Below are 19,521 nucleotides of genomic sequence, written 5' to 3' on the forward strand. Positions count from 1 at the left end.
CCCATCATCCTCTCCCTGTGCCAGGACCCCTCACTCCTGCCCATTGCCCGTGACTGAAAAAGTGGAAGGGTGAGGTAAGGAAGTACACTTGTCTGGCTGAGATGAGAAGGTCTTGGTCTTTGCTCTCCCCCTCCCCATCCTGACCTGGGATGTAATGTGCCCAGGACTTTGGTATCTGAGCCCTGGCCTGTGGTCAGCACTCACAGGAGCTGTTTTCATACGTAGGAACCAACCGGTGGATCTCCCCTCCTCTGCCCCAGTCCTCCCCTGCCCCCATCCTCACTCTCCCCAGCCTCTCCCTCCTCCCAGAAAGAGTGCCCCCTTCTGCCACCCAGACAATAATAATCACAGTGGAGAATCATTGCCTCCGAGTGCATTTTACCCGGAACAACCCTAGAGGGCTCAGGCCATTTTACAGATCAGATCGGGACTGAGGTTTGGAGAAGGAAGAGTCTCAGGCCAGGTTCCCCAGCTCCTCTTGAGCCGAGGGCGGTGAGGTTCCAAGGCCACACTCCTCACAGCTTCAGACCCTGGAAGACAACTGGATGCAGGCTCCCCCTCGGTGTACCCCTCCCTCCCACATACCTGGTCCCCAGGAGTCAGGCACAGCCAGCCCAGACAGTTCCCCATCGAGGGCAGGAGCAGGCTCCACACAGGCGCAGTCCTTGCTGCTCCTTCTCCAGTGCCCTCAGCCTGGGCGCCCAGCTCCCACCCAAGCACAGGGCCCGCCTCTGGGCAGCCTCCTGGGCCAAAGCCCCTTGGGTGTCCACACCCCAGCTGCTGCCCCTAAAAGCCACTTAGGCCAAAGCTGCATAGCTACTTCCCCACCCCCACCTCTGAGTTCCTGGCTGAGGCTGCCATAGGCTCCCCTCTGGCTGGCCACCTCCATTTCTCTGTTTGCCTGTTCCCAGGCTGCCTGTCTGGCCTGTGACTGGCTTCCCTGTACTCAGCCTAGCGCTGCTGCGTCAGGAGGCTGTAGGGATCGGTGTGGGCAGGGAGGTCTACCCTATTCCACCCCAAGGGACCACCCAAGACCTGCCAGTCTGTAGCTTGGGGGCCACACCAGAGTTGAAGGAGGTGGCTCAGTGGGAGACCACCAGACAAGGTCCCCTGGGTCAGAAGGCTTGGAGACCCCTTCACTCCCTGGGACAGCAGCTCCCGATCAGCCTTGGGCCTTTTTCACCTTCCACAGCGAAGGACTCAGCCTGTGCATGAAGACGGATGGGAACAACACAGCTGGAGGGAGGGGTCACAGGGCATGTGGTCACAGCCAGGGGCCAGGCACAAACACTGGATCCAAGAGCAACAAAGGAGGCCCCAAAGCCGGGAAACACAAGGGAAGGTAACAAGAGTAAGGAGGGGGTGGGTAACAAAGGAAGTGGGTAACAACAAAAAAATAAGGGCGCAGGGAAGAACGGCAGGTAAAAATGCCAAAGGGGGCACAGGAATGAGCGAGAGGGAGCAGGGCCAGTGTGGAGGGCCTCAAGTACCAGCCCGGGGGTGGGGGTGGGGGAAGGGCGCCCAGCAGCTCTCCTGGGCAAACTCTGCCCCAAGCCTCCTCCAGCCTGAGCCTCAGGCGCTGCGATGAAGGCGAGAGACGCAGCACAGGCAAAGGCAGAGGCCCAGGAGTGTGGCTGAAAGGTGCCCAGGAGCTGCGAGCTGGTTGGGGTCTCTGGGAAAGGAAGAGGGGAGGTGGACGGTGAGGCGGGCAACAGGCGGGAGGAAGTCAGGTCGGAGGTGGTCTGGGCGGCCCCCCTCCCCCAGGCCTCCCCACTCCTGCCACCTGGCTACTCGGACCTTGCAATAGAGGGCGAGGAGACCTGCCGGGGCTCCCCTCCCCTGGACAGTCGTTCGGTCCAGCCTGGGAAAGGAGGGGGCCGTCCCCTGAGCTCTGAGTCCAGCTCCCTGCTGCAACACCCCAGCGATAGGCGGGGCCGGGGCCTGGGCGGTGACTTGGGGCGTGGCTGTGGGCAGAGGCCTGGTCACAGCCCGAGGATGGATGGGTTCGTGTCCCCCGGGGGTGGGGTGGGAGGCCTTACGCCTGTGTAAAGGCCCCGAGCTTCCCCGGCCGGAGCCGCCTCCCTCCCTAATGGCACTAATGGCCCCGCGGGAGAGCTAGGACCTCAGGCTTAGGGCTCCTCCCGTAGACGACACCAGGCCTCTCTTCCGAGCCCAAAACTGAGCAGCGGAACCAGGGTGACGGGGAAAAATCTGAACGAGACCCAGAGACGACGGGGAGACAGGAGGGGAGAACCACGAGTACCAAAGAGGGAGGGGGCGCAGGAAGCCCACCGAGGACGCCGGGCCGGCCGGGCCCCGCCCACCCCGCTCGGGTCCGGCCAGCGACCCACCCACCGCTGGAGGCGCGGAGCCGGGCCGCAGCCCAGAAACGCAGCCGCGCAGCGCCACCTGCTGTTTCTACGAGGGATCGCATGGCCCGAAGGGCTGCCCCAGGCTCCACCCCTCTGACTGCGACTGGGTCCAGCTCTGCGAAGTGGGGATTGGAGCGAGGTCGGCGCGCCTGGGCTGCTTGCAATACAGGGACTTAGGGGTGGCATATGAGTGGTAGGCAGAGAAGCCAAGACTCTGCAGAGCCCCTCATGGGCTACTCTCCCTCACCGTACCTAGCACCAACCTCTCTGGCCTGGGATACCTCAGGCCACATGAAATCTGGCCTTTCACCAAGTGCTCCAGCACTTGTGACCAAATATTTGCTGACCACTAACTAGATGCCAAGCACTGTTGAGCACTGAGAAAACATCTCTGAGACCCATGGAAACGGGGATTTGTGTACGTGGCAAGGAAAGGTGAGGCCCAGGGCTAGGGAAGCCCCAAGGAGGGGCATTTAACCCAGCCTGGAGCCCAGGAGTCTTTCAGGGTGGACCATGGGGCTGTGTCTGGAACCTGCCCCATGTCTGCAGGCTGTGTGGGGAGGGGAGGGAGCGATGAGAGTGGGGGACAGGTCCAGCCCTGTGGCCCAGACCCAGAGATGGATTTCATCCCACCAGTGGTGGGGAACCCTTGTAATGTGTACTGGGTGTGACGAGGTCAGTAAACCCATGGTTTGAAAGACCAAGTTCAAGGAGGAGCAGGGGCAGGAGTGGGCTCAGAGAGGAAGCATGAGGACCTGAGAAGTCTGGATCCACCCCTTCTGCCAGTGCAGATCCTGAGACTAAAGAACTGAGTGGGGTCAGGGTAAATAAGTTCAGGGTAAGACTTGAGAGAGTGGAGTTAAAATGAGCACCCACATTAGGGGGTTGCGTGCAGAGGATGCATCCAGGAGATGAGAAGGAACTGCCAGTGAGGAGAGATGAGGCTTCCAGAGGCCAAAGGGGCAGTGTGGGGGCTGGTTCCACATGGGCATCCCGAAGCCAGACAGACGCGGGACCACCTCTCCTCCAGCCTTCGCTGGGAGTCCCAGTGGGAGACCTTGCAGAAGGACTCCACGGGCAAACAGCATAAGAGCACAGTGCCCAGCTGCTGTGAGGTCCAGGACAGGTGTGGGAGTTGAACCCACACTGAAGAGTTGAAGAGAAAGTGGGAGGGTGGAGGGGACCAGATACTTGTGAAGGAGGAGCTGGAAGGGAACCCCTACATAGGGGGCCTGGAGCCAATAACAGGGCGATACGAGGTAGAGGGTCCTTGAGGAGGCAAGGGGACTCGGTGGTGGGGCTCCTTCTCCCTAGGGGGGAGCATGGCTGTTAAGGGGGCAGGGGTCCCCACTTCCTCTCCAGAAGCCTTCTGTTGAGAGGAGGGAGGGGTTCCTAGGAAATCTAGGTTTGGAACAAATGCTGGGAGATCAGGTTGGGTGGGCTGCCAGGTCTTGAGATCCCACCTCTTTGGGGGAAGATAATCTCCCCAACCTGGCCAGGGGGCATAGTGAGGGAAGCTGAGCAGGGGTGAGGTTGTGGGGGGGGGGGGGGCGCTCCATCTCAGTGGGTGAGGTCTGAGCTCCTGCTTCCTCTATACCTTAGTGAATGACAGCAGGAACCCAGGGTCTGACTTATCCCTCTCCAGGGCAGACCCCTCCCTTCCTGGGGAACCCAGGGCCTGGCCTGATGACCCCCACCTCCGAAACAGGAGGGGCAACACTGGCAGAGAAGGGAGAAGGGAACCCAGGCCCAGGTAGTGTTTCTGCCTCTGTCTGTCTCCCCTCCCGTCCCTCTTGGACATACAGATGGAGGCGCGGGGGGGAGATTAGATTCTACTGGGCAGCGAGAAAGCTCCTGACATTTTCCAGGATGTGGGCACGACTGTTTGCGCCCCAAAGCTAGATGGCAAAGTACACACAGCAGAGGAAAAGGGTCACACGTGAGGCGCAGGAACCAGGCAAGTTTTATTGATCAAACACCACGGCTTGGCCAGAGCTTCGCGCTCTGGAGGCCAAAGCTCCTATGCCTGACTCAGGCTCCGGGGCGGCGAGGGCCGGGGCTGAGCTCAGGACCGCCCTGGAGCAAGACGAGGCCCGCGAAGGCAGTTCGCTGCTGGGACCAAGGCTGAGCGGGAGACTCTGGAAAGAACATAGCAGGACCATGGGGAGAGGGCTGTGCGCCCTCCGCTACCGCACCCCGACCCCCGCCCCTGCTCCAAGAAAGCCTTCCACCGCTTATAATGAGGGATGAAAAGGTGTCATCGGGCACGCGGATCTGCGCTCCATGCTCAAACCTCCCGAGCCCGATGCCGTCCGAGCCCCCTCCCTCTTCCCTGGAACCTGGCCTGCTCCGCTGAGGTCCAGGAACCGGGGACCAGCCGCTGCTCGGTGCAGGCAGCTTGGCTTCAGGCGCAGGCTCCGGGGCGCCCTGCGCGGGATCTACTGAGTCGCGCCTCCCATGGTTTCTGAACCCCAGAGGGAGGCGGGACAGCTTGGCGGGCGCAACTGGAGTAGAGGGTGTCTATGGCGGATGGCCCAAGGGCGTGCGCACGCAGGCCGAGGGGCCCAGGCGAGGGGGCCAGCGGTGGGGCGCAGCGCAGCGCGCAGCCCCACGAGCAGCCCCCGGCGCGGCCCACCCTGCGGCCGCCCGGACTAGCCGCGCGTTACACCAGGCGCCTGCGGGCAGCGGCAATTCGAGCGGCGGCTCCGTACAGGGCAGGGAGCTGGCTCGGCTGGACCTGGGTGTGAGGTGGATTGGGGTACCTGGGAGCCTGAGCGCAGAAAGCTACGGGCCGAGAGTTGATCCCTGGTGGGTCCAACTGTAACTGCTCACGGGCCCTCCCCTGCTCACCCCCGCGGGGCTCGCTGGGTTCCCAAGAGTGGGCAGGAGGGATGCCGGGAGAAAGGAGCTGCGTCTGGGTGTGGGTTACTGGAGCACCCTAGCTGACCAGGCCTTTATTTTATTTATTTTTAAAATATATTTTTATTGATTTCAGAGAGAAAGGGAGAGGGAGAGGTGGAAACATCAATGAGAATCACCCACTGGCTGCTTCCTGCACGCCCCCTACTGGGGATCCGGCCGGAAACCCAGGCATGTGCCCTTGACCAGAATCCAACCCAGGACCCTTCAGTCTGCAGGCCAATACACTATCCACTGAGCCAAACCAGCCAGGGCTGAGTAGACCTTTAGATAGAACGTATGTTGGTGCTCCCCTAAGGGTGCCCTTTTCCCCTCCAAAGAGTAAATGCCAGGGCATAGGGGCAAAGAAATGCCCCTTAGCCAGAGTTCTTATTAAAAATACATATTTTTATTGATTTCAAAGAGGTAGAGACACAAACATCCATGATGTGAGAGAATCATTGATCGGCTGCCTCCTGCACGCCCCACACTGGGGATCCAGCCCATGCAACCCGGGCATGTGCCCTGACTGGGAATCTAACCGTTCATAGGTAGACGGCCAACCTCTGAGCCACACCGGCCGGGGCCAGAGCTCGTTTTGGTGGGGCACCAGCAGAGCAAAGACAGGGAGGCTGGCAGAGCCCAGGTGGGTCAAGTAGGGCTGATTGGTGGGGGGCCCTCAGCACCATTTCCGACCCCTCTGTGTCTCTCCTCCCCAGGAGCTGTCTCTTATTTTTACACAACCAGCTCTCAAATCTGTTCCCACAAACTTTGCTCTTCCACTCCTAGCTTCTTCCCACAAACCCATTTCCTAGCTGCAGCAGAGTAGATGCTTGAAACCACAAGTTTGGCCACATCAAGCCCTCCCTAAGTGGCTAGTGGTTCCCCAAGTCTCCCACAATAGTCAGACCCTCCTCGTACCCCAGCCCTGGCAACCTCCAGCCTCCTCTGTAGTCATGATCCCCCCAAGACCATTTCTTGGGCCCAGGCTGAGCAGGTCTGTGTCATGCCTATACACCAAGTTTGCAGAAGGCATGCGGGAGAGGGAGCCCAGGACTGGATCAGGGGAACAAAGGGCGGAACAGCTTGCTGAACCCTGGGGGCTCCCAGTGTGGAGTGCAGAGGGGCTCAGCGACAAAGCCTCTGCCATCCCTCGCACCACTGGAGGCCTGGAGCCAAACCTCCGTGGTAGGAGGTGAAGAGCCGACTAGCTCATGGGAACTCTCCTTCCTGGAGAGTCACCTCTCCTTGCATCCACACAACAGCCCCTCCCAGACAGCGACTGATCATGGCTTCAGACTGTCTGCATACCACTTTCCCCCAACACCACACCAAGCCCCCCACTGGCTGGGACCACATCTGTTTTGCACGCATGGCCCCAACCCCAGGCACAGAGCCTGGTTCCCAACATGAATTCCACCATAATGACATAGTGAATGAGCAAATCTCTCCATGTTGTCATTTTTTAAAAAAAGAATAGTTTATTCATTTCAGAAAAGGGAAACATCTATGTGAAAGCCCAACATCGATTGGCTGCCTCCTGCATGTCCGCCTCCCCCCACCCCACCCCTGCGCGCGTACACACACACACACGCACACGCACACGCACACGCACGCACACACACACTGGAGACTGAACCCAAAACTCGGGCATGTGCCCTTGACCAGGAATCGAACCAGCAACCTCCTGGTGCATGGGACGATGCCCAACTGAGCCACACTGGCCAGGGCTCCATTTGGCCATTTTTAAAATTATATATCATACATCAAATTCTAATATAAGGGGAAAAATAAAGATGTCCACATGCCAGTCCTGCTTTCTGGGGGCAACTGCTTCCAACTCCTGAAGCTGTTTCTGCTAGTATTTACCTCATTTTAAAACCACAAACTTACCTGTTATTGTTAAAATTGGTGGACTTTTTAAAGGTCTTTAAGTGCATGCATCTTTCTTTATTTTTTAAATATATTTTATTGATTTTTTACAGAGAGGAAGGGAGAGGGATAGAGAGTTAGAAACATCGATGAGAGAGAAACATCAATCAGCTGCCTCCTGCACACCCCCTACTGGGGATGTGCCCACAACCAAGGTACATGCCCTTGACCGGAGTCGAACCTGGGACCCTTGAGTCCACAGGCCGACGCTCTATCCACTGAGCCAAACCGGTTAGGGCCATGCATCTTTTTTTTTTTTTTTTAAATGTTTTTATCGATTTTTAGAGAAAGGGGGGAAGGGAGAGGGATAGTGATAGAAACATCGATGAGAGGAACATCATCCATTGGCCGCCTCCTGGGGATCGAGTCTACAACCCAGGCATGTGCCTTGACCTGGAATTGAACCGGTGACCTCTTGGTTCCTGGGTTGAGCCACAGTGCCTGGGCAAAGTGTGCACATCTTAACATGTTGCATATGTATACACCTGTGTGTACACAGCCCAGATCAAGATAAATTTCAGCTCCCAGGGGTGCTCCTTTTGCCCACTCCTAGTCAGAAGCCCCATCTATCACTTTAGCACTATTGACATTTGTGGGGTTGTACTGAGCACTGTTGGATATTTAGCAGCATCCTTGGCCTTCACTCATTTGTGTAGGTAGACTAAGCCCTCCCTCAGAGATGACTACACCCTAACTTGTGAATATTCACTTTATTTATTTTTATATATATATATTTTTATTGATTTTTTACAGAGAGGAAGGGAGAGAGATAGAGAGTTAGAAACATCGATCAGCTGCCTCCTGCACGCCCCCCATGGGGGATGTGCCCGCAACCCAGGTACATGCCCTTGACCGGAATCGAACCTGGGACCCTTCAGTCCACAGGCCGACACTCTAGCCACTGAGCCAAACCGGTTTCGGCAATATTCACTTTACATGGTAAGGGGGAATTAAAGTTGCAGATGAAACTGAAGATACTAATTAGCTGACCTTAATTTGACGGCCCAATGTAATCACAAGGGTACTTCAGTTTGGAAGGAGGCAGTCAGAGAGGTGACAAGGGAAACAGAGGTTGGAGGCTACACCTTGCAGATGGAGGGGCCACAAGGCACGGAATGCAGAGACCTCCAAAAGCTGGAAAAGGCAAGGAACTGGATTCTCCCCTAAAGTCTTCAGAAGGAATTCTGGCAGCCTGCGCTGGCCGGGTAGCTCAGCTGGTTAGAGTGTTGTCCTGATACACCAAGGTTATGGGTTCAATCCCCCGGTCAGGGCACATACAAGAATCAACCTTTTCGGCTCGGGGGAGGCTCAGGTGCAACTTTCTTCGGTCATCCCGAATCGGGGTCACCGACACCCTCCACCATGCAGCGGAAGTGAAACCCCAACAAAATCAAAGTCATATACCTGAGGTGCACCAGTGGGGAAGTGGCTGTCACATCAGCCTTGGCCCCCAAGATCGGCCCCGTGGGCCCGTCTCCAAAAAAGGTTGGTGATGCCCAGCCAGCGTGGCTCCGCGGTTGAATGTCGGCCTATGAACCAGGAAGTTGCAGTTCGATTCCTGCACATGCCCAGGTTTGGGCTCAAACCCCAGCATGGGGCATGCAGGAGGCAGTCAATCAATGATTGTCTCTTATCATTGATGTTTCTCTCTCTCCCTTCCTCTCGGAAATTTAAAAAAAAAGGTTGATGACATCACCAAAGCAACTGGTGATTGGAAAGGTCTGAGGATTACAGTGAAACTGACCATTCACAACAGACAGGCCCAGATTGAAGTAGTGCCTTCTGCCTTTGCCTTGATCATCAAAGCCCTCAAAGAACCACCAAGAGACAGCAGGAGCCAAAACAAACATTAAGCGCAGTGGAAATACCCCTTTTGCTGAGATTGTCATCATTGCCCAACAAATGTGGCACTGATCTTTAGCTAGAGAACTCTCTGAAACCATTAAAGAGATCCTGGGCACTGCCCAGTCTGTGGGCTGCAATGTTGATGGCCGCCACCCTCATGACATCATAGATGGTATCAACAGTGGTGCAGTGGAATGTCCGGCTAGTTAAGAACTACAAAGGAAAATATTTCAATTAAACATTGTTTGATAACAAAACAAAACACAAAAAAAAAACCCCACAAAAAACCAAACAGTACATAAGGCAACTGGTCGATGTTTCTTTCTTCCTCTATTTCTGAAGTCAGTAAAAACATATACTCGGGTAAGGATTAAAATAATAAAAATCAATGTCAGAGAAACATTGACTGACATGCACGCTGGCCAGGGCTCAACTCCACAACCTTTTGGTGTACAGGATGTTGCTTTAACTAACTGAGCCACCTGGCCAGGGCCTGTCATTTCTTTTATATACTTACTAGAGGCGTGGTGCACGGATTCGTGCACGGGTGGGGTCCCTAGGTCTGGCCAGTGATTGGGCCTGCTGGGGGAGGGACTGTGGGAGCTGGGCCAGTTGCAGGAGGTTGACTGTGGGAGCACACTGACCATCAGGGGGCAGTTCCTGCATTGAACATCTGCCCCCTGGTGGTCAGTGTGCATCATAGCAACCAGTCGATCGGTCGTTTGGTTGTTCAGGCTTTTATATAGAGAGGTTTTGTTATTTCACCCTAAAAGCTGTAAAAGATATGTTAACCTCCTTGCAATAAAATTTCCTAATTCTCAAGCACGCAAGGTCTCCCATCATCCATTCTGTATTTACTCTGGAGACCTTCCTCTGGGAGCTGGTGGGCTCCTGCCCCAATCTGGCCATCCACTTTCTAAGCCCCTGCACAGGAACTATGCAAATGGGGACATAGGAGACAATTTGTCTTTTTTATGTTAATGACATTTTGTGCTGGATTCAAAGTTTTTCTGAGCACAAAATTTGTATATGAAAATCATATTCCCTCGGAAATTTGAGGAACTTCTGGCTTTCAGCATTCCAGGATTATAAGTGATTCTCTATCCTTTTTAGAGGTTGGAATTGGGGTTCCAACATAGCAGGGTCCCCCGACAATGAGCAATTCTCAGATGCTAGCAGGGTATCCAATCATTCAGCTAAATCCTGACACCACCTGAAGACAGATGACTCCACAGGTAGGGCTCAGTCCTACAAGACCACTCCCACCCTCCAACATACCTCAGCGAGTGGCCAGCCGCAAGCCCAGCTGTTTCAAACCAGAGCTGGCTACAAATCAGATTCCCACGACCCACTTCTTGGGATTGGTGCATTTGCTAGAGGCTCACAGAACTCAGAGAAACATATTACTTTCTAGATTACAGGTCTATTATCAAAGAATGTGACTCAGAGGCAGATAGAAGAGACAGATAAGGCAAGGCACCAGGAAAGGGCAGGCAGCCCCTAGGCCCTGTTCAGGCGCACCACTCTCCCCGCATTTCCACATGCTCACCGACCTGGAAGCTCTCACAAAAGGACCAGCAAACTGCCCCTCTGGGTTTTTATGGAGGCTTCATTAGAGTTATGATTAAGTCATTAGGATTTGGTGATTGATTCAACCTCTTCCCACTCCTGATATACGGGGATGGGACACAAAGTCCAACCCTCTAATCACATGGTTGGCTCCACTGGCAACCAGCCCCCATCCTTATGTGCTCCCAAAGGTCACCTCATTAACCTAACAAGATACACTTGGGAAATTCCAAGGGTTTGCAGTGGTTCTCAACCTGTGGGTCGCGACCCCTTTGGCGGTCGAACGACCCTTTCACAGGGGTCGCCTAAACCATCCTGCATATCAGATACTTACATTACGATTCATAACAGTGGCAACATTACAGTTATGAAGTAGCAACGAAAATAATTTTATGGCTGGGTCACAACATGAGGAACTGTATTTAAAGGGCCAGAAGGTTGAGAACCACTGGTTTAGGGAGTGGTGAAGCCAGGAACTATGGATGAAGACCGAACATCTTATAAATACCATATCACAGTCCAACCTCTGGTCTTTGAACTCGGATCCCTCACAGCAAATTACTTAAGTCAAAAGATACTGGTCCAGCCCTGACTAGCGTGGTTCAGTGGTTGGAGCCCACTCACTGAAGAGTCGCAGTCAAGGGCACCTACCTGGGTTGCAAGTTCGATCCCTGGCCCCAGTTGGGGTGCAAGCAGGAGGCAACCAATCAATATGTCTCTCACATTGATGTTTCTTTCTTTCTCCCACCAGCCCGCCCCCTCCCTACCCCCCGAAAATCAATGGAAAAAACATCCCCAGGTGAGGATTAACAAAAAGATACTGGTCCAGCCCCAATGGGTGTGGCTCTGTTCGAGTGTTGTACTGTACACCAAAAGGTGGGTTTGATCCCTGGGATCAATTCTCTCCCCCATCCCCTTCCTCTCTCTAAAAAAGATACGTGTCCATTACTAGAATCTCATTCAGTCATGAGTAACTATCCAGCCGTCATTTTATCGTATGCAAATGTCTTCCAGGGTGATGTCATTCAGTTTGCAAGCGGCCATTCAAACCTGTCAGGTTCCAACAGCATAGGTGGTCTTGGGAAAAGCATGGCTTCAACCCCTTCACACTGTATCATCTCTTGCTGAGCCCCTCTTCAAGTATAAAAAATAAAATGTTGCCCTAACCAGTTTGGCTCAGTGGATAGAGCGTCGGTCTGTGGACTGAAGGGTCCCAGGTTTGATTCCAGTCAAGGGCATGTACCTTGGTTGTAGGCACATCCCCAGTTGGGGGTGTGCAGGAGGCAGCTGATCAATATTTCTCTCTCATCGATGTTTCTGATTCTCTATCCCTCTCCCTTCCTCTCTGTAAAAATCAATAAAATATAAAACAAATTAAAAAAAGAAATAAAATAAAATGTTGGATTTCCCTTGTTGCATAACCCAATTATTCATCCCCTTGTCCTCCGCTATTATTTCTCCTTCTCTCCATTTGTTGTTTCTATTACCCAGACTTTCCCACCCTTTGAAGGGTCTTTATTTTTTTATTTTTATTTTTGTTGTTTTTTTAAGAAACTGTTTATTTTCCATCAACCTTATTTCCGTTCTGTTAAGAATTTGTGGAAGAACAGCTTAGGACCACTCAGTGGTTGTTCCTACCCATTCAGTAGCCTGAGCAGTGGGGGCCGCAGACCAGTCTTCAGTGGCAGGCTGAGCACTCCAGTCTTCAGTAGGAAACTGCTGAATGGGCACAGAGGGCACCTGCACGCCTTCAGACCAGTCTGCAACCTCAGGCTGAGCAGCAGTGAACTCGGGAGCAGGAGCAGTCCATTCACCCTGAAATTCCTCCTTGGTCACAGCCTTTTCAGCAGCAGCCTGCTCTTCCTTTTCAATCTCTTCAGGTTCTCTGTAGAAGTAAAGATCAGGCATGACTTCCCACGGGTGTTCACGGGAGATAGTGCCACGCATGCGGAGTACTTCCCGGGCCAGCATCCACCACATCAGACCCACTGAGTGAGCCCCCTTGTTGTTGCAAGGGATGGCGATGTCCACATAGCGCAGCGGAGAGTCTGTGTTACACAGAGCGATGGTGGGCAGGTTAACGTAAGACGCCTCTGTGAGAGGCTGGTGGTCAGCCCTGGGATCAGTAACCACCAGAAGTCTTGGCTCCCGGAAGGCTGCCTGGATCTGGTTGGTGAAGGTTCCAGGAGTGAAGTGGCCGGCAATGGGAGTGGCTCCAGTGGCAGCAGCAAACTTCAGCACAGCTCGCTGGCCAGTATTCCTGGACGATATGACACTGACCTCAGCTGGGTTTTCAATGGCAACAATGGCGATATGACACTGACGTCAGCTGGGTTTTCAATGGCAACAATGGCACGAGCTGCCAGCAGAAGCTTCTCCCAGGTTCTCTTCAGATTGATGATGTAGATGCCATCACTTTTCCTTTTGTAGATGGACTGTTCCATTTGGAAGTCAAGGTTGGTGCCACCTAAGTGGGTTCCTGCTGCAAGGAACTTGAGGATATCCTCCTCCTTCATTTGCAGGACATCAAGGGCTCCGGACATCATGAAAAGTTTCCCTTTAAGTTACATGGGAACCGAGAACAACGCCATATGGAGCCCTCCCTGGGTAGCGCGAAAGCTGAAGGGTCTTTAGGTTCTGCCACGGTCCGGATCCAGATTGCAGGCAGCCACGCTAGTTTAACCAGTGCCTCCCCTGAGGCCACTCTCACTCAGACAGGCTGAGGTTACTGGTGCAGAACTCAGGGGCTGCCCGAACCACTAGGCAACACATCAGCATCCACTGTCAGCCCCAACTCTGCCTGACGGGGTGAAGGCACAACCTATCCCATCGGGCCCTTAGGAATTCTGGCATAAAGGCTTTAACAGTAGTTAACAGTTTCTTGCTTAACAATCCTCCCTGCTTCCAGCACCCGCCGTTGTACCCCTGGTCCTGGGACCACTGCCAGGCAGGGGAAAAAAGCCACAGTAATGCGGGCAAGAACTTTAGTCACACCAGCACCCCCATCCCTTCCCCAGAACATTAAGCCCCCCTCAGATTGAGTGTGAGCACACACTGGAGAAGGCATGTAAGCCAGCCCTTCATGTCTTTATTCCTGCCGTTTTAGATAACCAGTGTTGAACTGCCCATTTAAACCCTCTATCAAACTCCTACTAAGGAGGACACCTCTCTGCCTATTGCGGGACATTCAGTGCTGGCTGTAAAGTGTGTTCCTTGGTTCCAAGAAATGTAACCTGGTGGTACAAACAAGTACAGTACTTTCCGTTCCTATCCTTGAACAGTATTTTGTGCATCATTTGTATCTGCCATTGGATATGCAAAGCCCTGTCTGGAGTTAAATGTCTATTGCTGTTAGGACCCGTTTATAGCCCCAAAGTGCTACTGGCATCGGTCCAATATAACCCACTTCCCCCCGGAAATCTTTCCCAGAGCCATTTGCAGCCTGTCTCTTGTTGACACAGTTCTTGTGCCTTGCAGGGTGCAAGAGGACTATCTAGATTCGGCCCATCTCTGTATTGCTGCAGCCCCCCTTGCCCACTCATGTCATGGGCCCAGGTACCACAACTGGGCGCACCAAAGGGTCTACTTGGTGGTGCCAGTCACCTTCTGAACTTGGAAGGGGGTTCTTCAGATGGGCATCAACTTGTCCTATTTTAACGTACCCCTCAACTTCCCACAGGGACTTCGGCGTCCCTTTAATAAGCCAGATGTCCATTGTCCTCATGCCTGACCACTGGCTACTTCCCATGACTGAGTAAAAACCCAAAGGAAGGAGCTTTTACTGCTGTTCAATTCTTCTGTCACTCCTGGAAAAACAGCAGGCAATTCAGCCCATTGAACAGATCTCTTTTTACCTTCTTTGATCAGAGTAGCACCTTCCAAACAGGATGTTGTCCGTTTACCTTGGAACTGGTGTTCACAAACCAAGCAGCTCTTTGTTGCTCAGCCAAGAACTATTTATAGGGCACTGTCCAAGTGACAATAGAAGCTAGCAGCTCCTCACAGTTCCTAAGTCAGTCCTAGGGGAAAAGACACTTCCTCCTTCTATCTCCTTGCTATCGCCAGGCAGCATGGTCTTGTATAAATCAATTCCATTTCATTATCTTACTCTTCTGGGCCCTGCAATACCTATTCGAGCATTTTTCTGTCATCACCCAAGACATGGTGGGTATTTCAGGTTTCAAGATCACTTTATGTCCTTCAGGCATGAGTAGCTTCAGTTTATATCTGATAGCAAAGTAGAAAATGCTCCACAAATGAAAATTCTCTTGTCCAATGTCCCAGTAGCCATCAATAGGAAGTGCTCATGAAGTGCTGCCAAGCCCCAGCCCACACGCCACATGGGCTATTGCACAGAGAAGCTGCTCCAGCTTCTATTACATCCGTGTGGGCTCAGGCAATCACACAGGTCTCCATTCAGCATGTCCAATTAATGTGGCCAGAAGGGCGCATTTACAAGCCTGTTTTACAAGACTAGGTAGGGAAATGTTCCCCAGTTAGATACAATGTCCACCCCGTAACACAATCAGGTAAGAGACACGACTTCACATAAAGCCTGCTCAATTGAACTCATCTGTTTTTACCTTCTTTGATCATAGTGGCCAGTTCTCCTAACTTTTACCTGAATTCCATCAACCCTCACATTTCTAACTGTAAGCCCTATTGGGACTTGGTTTTACAATAGTAGGTAGGGAAAGTGTGCCCCAGTAGGACACAATATCCACTCCCATAAAACATTAGTTAAAGGAGACACAACTTTAAAAAAATATTATATATATATATTTTTATTTCAGAGAGGGAAAGAGAAACATCAATGATGAGAGAGAATCACTGATCGGCTGCCTCCTGCACGCTGCACTGGGGATTGAGGCCACAACCTGGGCATATACCCTGACTGGGAATCGAACCATGGCCTCCTGGTTCATAGGTTGATGAACAACTTCTTTACATAAAGCCTACTTAAATATTCCAGCTTTCATAATCTACCGATCATTAGATTTTTCATGTTCTCTCAATCTCATTGAGTCAGATTCAGCAACAGGCTTTGGTGCCACAGTTCATGGGTATACCATTATCAAGGAGTACCTAGAAACTTCTCTTTTCCATTCCGACCATTTTACCGACTTTTGTGTAAAAGGCTTTAAGTCCCATAGTGAGGGTCAAGGCAAGGGACCGGGGCCCTTTGCCAATCCTTAACTTGATTAACTGGCCGAACCACTGTCCTGGGCAGGTTGCTTGCACAATCTTCTTAGCCTCCCAGGTTCTGCAGTGCCTTCCTTCTTGGAAGGAAGCTACAGGTGTGCTGGGAAACTTGGTTTCATCATGCTACTCAAGACTGGCTGGCAGGGCAGGCTCTGGCAAAGCTGGGAGGAGCCCTCTGATTAAGCCCATAGTCTCCCCGACTGTGCCCGCACCCCACATCTCTCCCAGGCCCAGGTCCATCTCTGTCCACCCCGTTACAGACTGACAGCATCCCCAAGTGTCTTTTTCTGATAGGGCACAAAGTAGGTGCCCACAGAGCATGAATTACAGAACCCACGTGGCTCCTTTAACATAAATGACTACTTTAAAAAAGAAACAAGGCCCTAACCAGTTTGGCTCAGTGGATAGAGCGTCAGCCTGCGAACTCAAGGGACCCAGGTTCGATTCCGGTCAAGGGCATGTACCTTGGTTGTGGGCACAACTCCAGTAGGGAGTGTGCAGGAGGCAGCTGATGGGTGTTTCTCTCTCATCAATGTTTCTAACTCTCTAGCCCTCGCCCTTCCTCTCTGTAAAAAATCAGTAAGATATATTAAAAGAAAAAAGAAGAATCCTATCCCCCAACAGTGTCGTTCCTGCCTCACCTCCAGGAAGAGAAAGTCAGATTCCCTGGCAGATGTCAGGGAATGGTATACCCATGAACTGTGGCACCAAAGCCTGTTGCTGAATCTGACTCAATGAGATTGAGAGAACATGAAAAATCTAATTCCCTGACAAGCTTTCCATGAACAAACCTGGGAAATTTCACAACGCTGGAAGCAAACAGATCTCAAAGTGCAGCAAACCATGGGAGCCACAGCGAGGTGCTCCCGGCCAGCAGCTGGCATTGCCGGGAGGGAGGGGGAAGCTCCCGGACGCTCTCTGACCCTTCCAGGGCTTTCCAGTCAGGACAGACTCAGGGAAACCCCATCCCCACCCCAACTGGAGAGCTGAATGAGCCCCCCCGACCCACTGGCAAGAAGAAAAATTTCATGGAGTTCTCCACCCACCAAGCACCCTGAGGAGACTTCAATGGTTCTATATCCCCCTCTGGGAGGGCATCAGTAGATGAAAAATGCCAGTCTCAGTACAGGGGCGGGGTTGAGGTAGGGGCAGGGATACAGCTAGCCAAGTTTGCTTTCAAAACAGATTGCCTCTTGCTTCTGGAGGTGCTCACGTGCCGTTTCCTCCATGAGAACTTTAGCCGAAGAGGCAGTAGCTTGTCTAGAAGGGAAAGCTTCACTTTAGTGAGAAAACATACTGATCAGGACTAAAACATGAGAGAGAGGAAGCTGAATTTGCCAAACCTTGAATGTTCCAGTAGGCAATTTAAGACGTCCAGGAGCAGCGTGAACAGGCTTTCCAGGGTCATACTGTGGACAGGTGGGAAAAGGTAGATGCTTTTCATGGCCTTATTAATATTTCCCCACCAACAGTGACTCATAAATGCTACCGCTTTGTTAACGGACCAATGGTTTAATGCATGTATAATAGTTAGGAGGGGAAATTTTAGAGTCTCCAGTAGAACTGAGTCCAAACCAGAGCTTTCTCGTTTTATCAAACCAACAATTGTTGGATTTCCAATTTTGTTTTTCTTTTGCTGGAGCCAACTGTTGGGCGTCTCTAGCCAGTTTTCCTAAGTTTCAGCTGTGGAAATACCCCTTTGGACCATGCCAGAAGTTTGACTACTGCTGGTTCCCTTAAGGGCAACATCCCTTGGAGAAGTGTCAGCAAGGGATTTCCTTTAACTTACAGAGAAGCCAGGTTAGAGTGCCCTGGGCTCTTAACAGCTAACGCAGCAGGTAGAAGTATAACAGTGATGACGAACCTAGGACACGCGTGTCAGAGATGACACGTGAACTCATTTTTTTGGTTGATTTTTCTTGGTTAAATGGCATTTAAATATATAAAATAAATACTAAAAAATATAAATCTTTGTTTTACGATGGTTGCAAATATAAAAAAAATTTCTATACGTGACACGGCACCAGAGTTAAGTCAGGGTTTTTCAAAATGCTGACACGCCGAGCTCAAAAGGTTCGCCGTCACTGAAGTATAACATCCAATGGTTCCCGAACATAGGGCCACTTCTAATTTTATTTGCAGTGGAATTCAGCCTGCTGTGAAGTAGCCTCGGTTAAAATGTTGCCTTCATGATTTCAAAGGAGGTTTAGCTTACCCAGTGCAGGGCTTACACGATTCATTCTTCAAATATAAGCTGTCTGTAAACCATGAGAAACCAGCATTACCCAGAGGAGCCTGTAGTAGATCCTCACCAGGACTCAGGCGCTGATCCACCAGTGCCACGCGGCCACAAGGAGCTTCACCAGGACTGGAGGAGAGTGGCTGGATTCAAGTCATTACGTGAAAACTATGTAAGGCAACTTACTGAAAAATGCTGAGTGTAACGAGAATCTAGGAGAGCCTCTACTGCATGGGGTACGAAGATGGCTAAAGGGGATCTCACAATTTCCTCTGTGATTTTAACCAAAAGGGCAGGAATGGCTCTAAGAGGGGTACTGTCCCTGAACCACAGGGTCCAATTGCTGACCATAGCATCCTAGGGGTCTATGGTGACCCCCATGTTTCTGGGTGAGCACTCTGAGGGCATTCCCTTCCTTAACATGTACAAAGAGTAAAAGGGGAATCTGATCATTTGGGTGCCCAAGAGCTGGTGGGTTCATTAAACTCTCCTTTAAGGCTTTAAAGGCCATGTCATCTTGTTCTTCCCATAGAATTGGGTCAGGACTGTCATTCTTTGGTAAAACTTACAGAGGTTTTGTCCAAAGAGATTTGGGATCCAGTTTCAACTATAGCTGAGTAGCCCAAGAAAACCTTGCAACTGATGCTTAGTTTTGGGCCTTGGGAAACCTAGGACACCATGAAGCCTATCTGGGCCCAGGGTAGTCCTTATTCTGGTATCAGATGTCCCAAAGAGCAAATCTGAGTTTGGACAAATTGTAACTTTCATTTAGAGAAGTTATGTCCCTTTAAGGCCAAAAGGGACATACATTCTAACAGGCATATGCTGTCTTCCTGTGAGACCTGGGAGGAAGAGCAAAGTAAATCATCCACGTCCTGAAACAAGGTAGAATCTTTAGGGAAAGTTGTGTCATCCGAGTCAGCCTTCAGGATTTGTGAGAAATAGAAGGGCTTTTAGTAAAACCAGAGGCATTACTGTCCAGGTAAATTGTTTTCCTTTCCAAGTGAAAGCAAGAAAGGTACTGGCTAGCTTCATCAGGTGGAATTTTAAAAATGCACGGCATAAATAAATTGCTGTCAAGAATTGACTTCCACCCTAGCCGGTTTGGCTAAGTGGATAGAGCAGGGGTGGGCAAATTTTTTGACTCGAGGGCCACAGTGGATTCTTAAACTGGACTGGAGGGCCGGAACAAAAGCATGGATGGAGTGTTTGTGTGAACTAATATAAATTCAAAGTAAACATCATTACATAAAAGGGTATGGTCTTTTTTTTTTTTTTTAGTGTTATTCATTTCAAACGGGCGGATCCGGCCCGCGGGCCGTAGTTTGCCCACGGCTGGGATAGAGTGTCAGCTTGAGGACCGAAGGGTCATGGGTTTGATTCCAGGTACCCGGGTTGTGGGCTCGGTCATCGGTTGGGGGCGGGCAGGAGGCAGCCGATCAAAGATTCTCTCTCATCATTAAT

At 51.8% G+C, this 19,521-nt stretch overlaps 1 protein-coding gene and 1 pseudogene across 1 annotated transcript; one reads left to right on the forward strand and one right to left on the reverse strand.

Moving 5' to 3' along the window:
• Positions 1–8,564: 8,564 nt before the first annotated feature.
• Positions 8,565–9,270, forward strand: LOC118656786 (annotated as a pseudogene).
• A 2,895-nt stretch (positions 9,271–12,165) lies between these two features.
• LOC118656937 (40S ribosomal protein SA-like) lies at positions 12,166–13,174 on the reverse strand. Its single transcript, XM_036310736.1, has 2 exons — positions 12,941–13,174; positions 12,166–12,896 (listed from the first exon to the last, which is right to left on the reverse strand). The coding sequence occupies exons 1-2, from the start codon at positions 13,160–13,162 to the stop codon at positions 12,228–12,230; spliced, it is 891 nt and encodes a 296-aa protein (XP_036166629.1). The 5' UTR covers positions 13,163–13,174; the 3' UTR covers positions 12,166–12,227.
• Positions 13,175–19,521: the final 6,347 nt, after the last annotated feature.

The sequence above is a fragment of the Myotis myotis genome, unplaced genomic scaffold (assembly GCF_014108235.1).
Source record: "Myotis myotis isolate mMyoMyo1 unplaced genomic scaffold, mMyoMyo1.p scaffold_m19_p_5, whole genome shotgun sequence".
In the NCBI taxonomy this organism is placed as follows: domain Eukaryota; kingdom Metazoa; phylum Chordata; class Mammalia; order Chiroptera; family Vespertilionidae; genus Myotis; species Myotis myotis.

Coding starts and splice junctions, on each gene's coding strand:
- LOC118656937 (XM_036310736.1), bottom strand. CDS start 13,162: ATGATGTCCGGAGCCCTTGATGTCCTGCAAATGAAGGAGGAGGATATC. Junction 12,897..12,940: donor CCATTGAAAACCCAGCTGAC/GTCAGTGTCATA, acceptor AACCCAGCTGAG/GTCAGTGTCATATCGTCCAG.